The sequence below is a fragment of the Thamnophis sirtalis genome, unplaced genomic scaffold, assembly GCF_051295495.1.
Source record: "Thamnophis sirtalis isolate CommonGarterSnake01/CBP01778 unplaced genomic scaffold, rThaSir2_p1.2 scaffold_5, whole genome shotgun sequence".
Lineage (NCBI taxonomy): Eukaryota > Metazoa > Chordata > Lepidosauria > Squamata > Natricidae > Thamnophis > Thamnophis sirtalis.
Window position 1 is genome coordinate 3253750 of NW_028261385.1, and position 7500 is coordinate 3261249.

A 7500-nucleotide genomic window follows, 5' to 3' on the forward strand; every position below is an offset into this window, starting at 1 on the left:
TATTCTGGTCTACCAGCTGATGATCGGTTGCCACGATGAACCTCCTCCCGAATTCAACGACGAGGAGAGCGTCAAGCTGTCCAATGTGAAGCAGAGGGACAACCTCTGAAGCTGCAGAACTTGGTCTCTGGACACTTTTTTTTAAAAAAAATAATAATGATAAAAAATTAAAAAAAACTGGAAAGAACCAAAGAAGACAGCAAAATGTTCACACCAGAGGATTTTGGAGTCTTCTCCACACTTACTTCTTTGTCTAACCTTGTTTGTTTTTGATTAAGGCAGCTTTCTCCCATCAGGTTCCCTCCAGGTGCTTTGGAGCTAGAATTCCCAGGTTCCTCTTTCAACATGCTGGCTGGGGAGGATGGGGATTGCAGATCTGGAGGTCACCAGATGGAGGGAACTGCATGGGAATGTCCACGCCTACCTTTCCCGAGGCAGCTTTCTCCCATCAAGTTCTTTCTGGAACTAGAAATCCCAGGTTCCTTTTTTTGACCCTGTTGCCTGGGGAGAATGGGAATCGCGGATCTGGAGGTTACCAGGTGGAGGGAATTTGCCTGTGAATACACATGTTGGTGTTTCTATTAAGGTAGCTTTCTCCCGTCAGGCTCCCTCCAGATGTTTGAGAACTAGAATTCCCAGGTTTCTCTTCGGCCATGTTGGTCGGGAAGAATGAGAATTGCAATCCCAACAGATCTGGAGGTCGCCAGATGGAGAAAACTGCCTGTGTTTATATGCATATCTCATATCTTGTTGGGGGATTTCGATCTATCTTGTCTTGTCTTGAAGGACCAGATGTTCAATAGTTCTGCTCCCAGGTGGAATATTTTGGGTGGGCTTACCTGGGGCTCCCTCTTCACTAAGCCCTAACAGGTTTCCTGCTTTGATCCTCTCTGTTGCTTCTTCCTTTGGCCTGAGATAGGTTTGGAAGGTATGACTTCATTTTTGTAAATAAATCTGTGGCCGCGGTTTGAGAGAAGGATGGGGGGAAATGCTGTTGCAGCTTCCGTGCACATCTGGATAATCCCAGTCCACTGATTTATAGGGCTGGATCTTCTGCAAGACATTTTGGGTGAAAGTCAAAAGTTACAGAATCAGAGAGTTGGAAGGGACCTTGGAGCTAGTCCAAGCAGAAGACCCTACAGCATTCCAGAAAACAAAAATGGTTATCCAACATCTGGTTGAAAACCTCCAGTGATGGGCCACCACAACCTCTGGGTGAAGACCTAAATCTGGCCAATTTATCCCTCTTCATTATTTGCAAGAAAGGGAAACTTTCGACAATATGAATTGAATTCAAGTATGGATAGACAGGGGAAAATCCAGTCAAGGGGGAAGTTGTGACCTTCAGCCAAACACTGTGGAAAAAGTTGGGTTGGGAGGTCTCCTGCTGTGTTTCTTGGCCAACTAGAACGTTGTCTAGATTATTCTAGACAAATCACCTCCCTCCCCATCGTTCGTGTCTTTTGCTTTCTGAAGAACCACTGGGCGCATTTAATTCTTGCTTTAACTTCTTTTCGTTCATCGCTTTAAACATGCATTTAGGAAAAGATCCTCAGATGGTTACTGCTACCATGAGTCCTTCACACCCAAGGGATTGAGGTCTTAAGCAGATTATGGTGTGGCAGGATTAAGGGTTGAACTTTGGCCCAGGTTTTTTTTTTACATACACTAGGCTATTTTCAATGCCTAGTGGGTAGAGCTGGGAAGAAAACCAAGCATAGGTTATTAATATCATGTAATACCTTCAGTTATTTGAGAGCCAGTTTAGTTTAGAGGTTAAGGCACCAGGAGATGGTGAGTTCTAGTCCCACCTTAGCCATGAAATCCAACTGAGTGTCTTTTGGGCCAATCACCAGGAGGCTGGGAGTTCTAGTCTTGCCTTAGTTGTGAAAGCCAGCTAGGTGACTTTGGGCCAATCACTAGGAGGCTGGGAGTTCTAGTCTTGCACTAGTTATGAAAGCCAGCTGGGAGACTTTGGGCCAATCACCAGGAGACAGTGAGTTCTAGTCCCACCTTAGCCATGAAATCCAACTGAGTGTCTTTTGGGCCAATCACCAGGAGACTGGGAGTTCTAATCTTGCCTTAGTTATGAAAGCCAGCTGGGTGACTTTGGGCCAATCACCAGGAGACAGTGAGTTCTAGTCCCACCTTAGCCATGAAATCCAACTGAGTGTCTTTTGGGCCAATCACCAGGAGACTGGGAGTTCTAATCTTGCCTTAGTTATGAAAGCCAGCTGGGTGACTTTGGGCCAATCACCAGGAGACAGTGAGTTCTAGTCCCACCTTAGCCATGAAATCCAACTGAGTGTCTTTTGGGCCAATCACCAGGAGACTGGGAGTTCTAGTCTTGCCTTAGTTATGAAAGCCAGCTGGGTGACTTTGGGCCAATCACCAGGAGGCTGGGAGTTCTAGTCTTGCCTTAGTTATGAAAGCCAGCTAGGTGACTTTGGGCCAATCACCAGGCGATGGTGAGTTTCTAGTTTCCACTTTAGACACAAAAGGTTGGTTGAGTGACCTTGGGCCAGGTAGTCTGCCTCAGCCCAACCCACCTTACAGGGTCGTTGTTATGGGGAAAATAGGAGGAGGAAGGAGTATTAGATATATTCGCTAACTTGAACTATTTGCAAAAATAATAAAGGCAGAATACAAATAAAATCAATAAAATTTATCTGGACCCATCCTTTAAAAAAAAGGACTTCCGCTGAAGCTATGTGCCAATGTGATGCAAGATTCCTTAAATTTCCTGAACAACCTGTAAAGTTTGAAATTTGTACTGTATTTCCAGGTATTTTTTTTTAAAATGAAATTAATACACCTCTTGTATAATTTCTGTTACGGTTTTGCAATATTTGTAAACTGGATTGTAATAAATAGGCTGGCATTGCAAATGCTGCTGTTTGATATGAATGAATCCTTTGTATTTCTTTTTTTGTGGAGTCCTTGGTGCTCTCTGAGCTTGGGGGTTTTCTTGCAAACATTTCATAACCAAGCTAGGTAATATCATCAGTGCTAGAAGGAAGTGGAGTTTATGGAGAAGAGGAGGAGGAGGAGGAGGAGGAGGAGGAGGAGGAGGAGGAGGAGGAGGAGGAGGAGGAGGAGGAGGAGGAAGAAAAAGAGGAAGAGATAGAAAGAGGAGGAGGAATAGAATAGATATTGGGATGAAGAAGAATAGAATAGATAATATAGAGCAGTGTTTCTCAACCTTGGCAACTTGAAGATGTCTGGACTTCAACTCCCAGAATTCCCCAGCCAGCGAATGCTGGCTGGGGAATTCTGGGAGTTGAAGTCTAGACATCTTCAAGTTGCCAAGGTTGAGAAACACTGATATAGAGGGTCTCTTGCTTGAGCAGTGGGTTAGACTGGAAGACCTCCAAGGTCCCTCCAGCTCTATTCTGATTGATTGATTGAATAAATAAATAAATAACATAAGAACAGAGTTGGAAAGGACCTTGGAGGTCTTCTAGTCCAACCCCCTGCTTAGGCAGGAAACCTTCACCCCTTCAGACAAATGGTTATCCAACATCTTACAAACTTCCAGTATTGGAGCATTCACAACTTCTGAAGGCAAGTTGTTCCACTGATCAATTGTTCTAACTGTCAAGAAATTTCTTCTTAGTTCTATGTTGGATCTTAGAGTAGAGTAGAGTAGAGTAGAGTAGAGTAGAGTAGAGTAGAGTAGAGTAGAGTAGAGTAGAGTAGAGTAGAGTAGAGTAGAGCAGAGCAGAGCAGAGCAGAGCAGAGCAGAGCAGAGTAGAATCGAATCGAATAGAAAAGCAGAGTCAGAAGGGACCTTGGAGGTCTTCTAGTCCAACTCCCTGCTTAGCCAGGAAACCCTACACCACTTCAGACAAATGGTTATCCAACATCTTACAAACTTCCAGGGTTGGAACATTCACAACTTCTGGAGGCAGGTTGTTCCACGCCAGGAGAAGGAGGAAAAGGTGAAGGAGAAGGAGAAGAAGAAGAAGAAGGGGAGGAGGAGGAAGAGTAAGAGAAGGAGGAGGAAAAGGAAGAAGAGGAAGAAGAAAAGATAACAACAACAACAACAAAAGGAGGAGGAAGGAGGAAGGAGGCAAGAGGAGGACAATTATGTTTTTTCCCCCTTTAGACTTTTCATAACCCCACTAGGTAACTTTATCAGTGCACTAATCTAGCTATCTAGTTTGATAAGGAAAGGTTTGCAGGAAAACCCACTAAGCTAAGAGATCAACAAGGGCTCCATTTATTAAGCACAACTTTGCAACTCAACAGATGGGTGACTGGCTTTGCTTTTCCCTACTTCTGAGTCTGGAACACTGGATCTATTTCCACATTGTACTTGACCCGCTAAGGCAGTGTTTCTCAACCTTGGCAACTTGAAGATGTCCGGACTTCAACTCCCAGAATTCCCCAGCCAGCGAATGCTGGCTGGGGAATTCTGGGAGTTGAAGTCCGGATATCTTCAATTTGCCAAGGTTGAGAAACACAGTGCTAAGGGAACTAATCCTTTCTCTGCGTGGAAACAAAACGCATCCGTGAGCACCAACGAACAGTCAGAAGACATGATGAAACCTCTTTAATTTCACAACACAAGGACAGACTTCACCATAGTTTCAACTGGGAAATTCTGAGCAACTTAGACCTAGGCAAGTCCAAACATGGCAGAGGATTCCCGGAAGCCTGGAACGCTGACAAATCGGCCATTGACAGGCAAATTGAGATAAGCAACATCTACATACCAATTGAAAGAGTCAAAATATTTCCTCACCGGCAAACAACACCCAGAGAAGCAGAAGTGAACACCAAGATTCATTCTAAACCAGCAATCAAGAAGCAAATTACATCCAAATAAAGGAACTACCAAAACCATTCTCATCAACAATGACAGTTTCTATATAAGCAGAAGTAAATCTCATTTCATCCCAGCACTGATGGCATTACGTAGTTGGGTCATGAAACATCTGCAAGAAAATGAGAGCACTAAAGATCCCACAGTCGTAATCCTCCTTTTCCTTCTCCTTCTCCTCCTCCTCCTCTTCCTCCTCCTCCCTTCCTCCTCCTCCCTTTCTCCTTTTCGTCCTCCACCCCAGAGATCTCCCTCCCTTCTAGCACGGATGATGTTACCTAGTTGGGTCATGAAATGTCTGCAAGAAAACCACCCAGCTCAGAGAGCACCAAGGACCCCACAGTTCTTCCTCCTCCTCTCCGCAAACCCCTGTCCCTTCTAGCACTGATGATGTTACCTAGTTGGGTCATACAACATCTGCAAGAAAACCACCCAGCTCAGAGAGCACCAAGGACCCCACAGTTCTCCTCCTCCTCCTCCTCTCCGCTAACCCCTGTCCCTTCTAGCACTGATGATGTTACCTTGTTGGGTCATAAAACATTTGCAAGAAAACCACCAAGCTCAGAGAGCACCAGGGACGCCACAGTTCACCCTGAGCTGCAAAGATTCTCTTCTATTGGTCAAAATGGTTTTCCAACTTCATACCCCCCAGATGTGGGAGGGCAAAATACTTGAATATAAACTTGCTGACCAGGGAAGTATATAAACAGAGAGCAAACCCCACTTTGTTCTTACACTGAAGATGTTACCTAGTTGGGTCATGAGATGTCTGCAAGAAAACAACCAGGTTCGGAAAGCAAGAAGGACTCCACAATCTTCCCCTCCTCCCTCCCTCCCTCCCTCCCTCCCTCCCTCCCTCCCTCCTTCCTTCTTTCCTTCCTTCCTTCCTTCCTTCCTTCCTTCCTTCCTTCCTTCCTTCCTTCCTTCCTTCCTTCCTTCCTCCTCCACAAACCTCTCTCCTTTCTACCACTGAAAATGTTACCTAGTTGGGTTACGAAATGTCTGAAAGAAAATAACCCAAGTTCAGAGAACAACAAGGACTCATAGTCTTCCCCCTTCCTTCCTTCCTTCCTTCCTTCCTTCCTTCCTTCCTTCCTTCCTTCCTTCCTTCCTTCCTTCCTTCCTTCCTTCCTTCCTCCCTCCCTCCCTCCCTCCCTCCCTCCTCCACAAACCTCTCTCCTTTCTACCACTGAAGATGTTACCTAGTTGGGTCACGAATGTCTGAAAGAAAACAGTCCAAGTTCAGAGAACAACAAGGACTCACAGTCCTCCCCCTCCTTCCTTCCTTCCTTCCTTCCTTCCTTCCTTCCTTCCTTCCTTCCTTCCTTCCTTCCTTCCTTCCTTCCTCCTCCTCTCCGCAAACCTCTCTCCTTTCTACCACTGAAGATGTTCTTTAGTTGGGTCACGAAATGTCTGAAAGAAAACAGTCCAAGTTCAGAGAACAACAAGGACTCACAGTCTTCCCCCTTCCTTCCTTCCTTCCTTCCTTCCTTCCTTCCTTCCTTCCTTCCTTCCTTCCTTCCTTCCTTCCTTCCTTCCTTCCTTCCTTCCCTCCCTCCTTCCCTCCCTCCCTCCCTCCCTCCCTCCTTCCCTCCCTCCCTCCCTCCTCCTCCTTTCAGCAAACCTCCCTCCTTTCTACCACTGAAGATGTTCTTTAGTTGGGTTACGAAATGACTGCAAGAAAACAAGCATGCTCAGAGAGCTCGGTTCATACCTATGGAGAGCAACCTTGAAGCTAACAATTCTTATTTCCCAATCTGCATTTTAGCTCTATCATTCCTAACCTTCTCTGTATGTTTTCATAAATTCCACTCCGCAGACCAGGCCACTTCATTTATTGACTTATTACATTCCTTTAGACCTGTGAAACTACCTTCCAGTTTTTCTTATCTGCTTTCCTTTGTTTTTCCGTTCATGCCGTCCTTCACACCCTTCGCTCTTTACACCTCTTAAATTCCAAGTTGCCATTTTTAATGTGCTGTGAATTATCACCAAATGAGGTCATTCGTGCCGCTCTCCAGGCTACCCATCCCGAATTTAGTCACATACAGGTAGTTCTTGACTTACAACGCCCATAGAGCTCGAAATTTCCATAGCTAAGTGAGACAAATCTTATGTGACTTTTGCCCCATCCTTTGATGAGGAGAGCACATCTTTCTCCTTCCATCCTGGCCACTTTTTAAAGAAGGCACAATCGAGAGCGTTTTAACAAACTGCATCCCTGTTTGATTCGGTGGCCCCAGTGCCTCAGATAGAAAGTCCCTACAGAGAGTGGTGAGGACAGCGGAGAAGATTATAGAAAGCTCACTTCCCATCATTCAGGTGACGTTTATAAATGCAATGTGCTTAGAGCTCAAAGCATTGTTAGGGACCCCATATACCCACTCCATGGTCTGTTTATGTTGCTCGAAGTATCGATAACAGGATCACCAGATTCTACAACAGCTTTCTACCCTCTGCCATCCATCTGGTAAACTCGCAAGGTTCGTTTTTCTCGCCATTTGCATCCAAACTCAACTGCTGTTTCTTTGTGTCATATAATAGATGTGGGTATATGCATAATTTTGCATTTATTTATTTTGCCATGTTTATGTAGTGTACGTTGGAAGGGGTGACCCTTTGAAAGCGGCAGGCAATGAAATTTCATTTTAATGTATGCCGATTTAGTGGACATT

The 7500-nt window shown here is 45.1% G+C and overlaps 1 protein-coding gene across 1 annotated transcript in view; it reads left to right on the forward strand.

Moving 5' to 3' along the window:
* Nucleotides 1-2911, forward strand: part of AQP3 (aquaporin 3 (Gill blood group)) — a gene marked incomplete in the record, with an annotated part of 28957 nt that extends 26046 nt beyond the window's left edge. Inside the window, 1 exon segment of the mRNA XM_087715250.1 lies at nt 1-2911. Coding sequence (XP_087571376.1) covers nt 1-109 — 109 coding nt within the window.
* Between the last annotated feature and the right edge of the window lie 4589 nt (nt 2912-7500).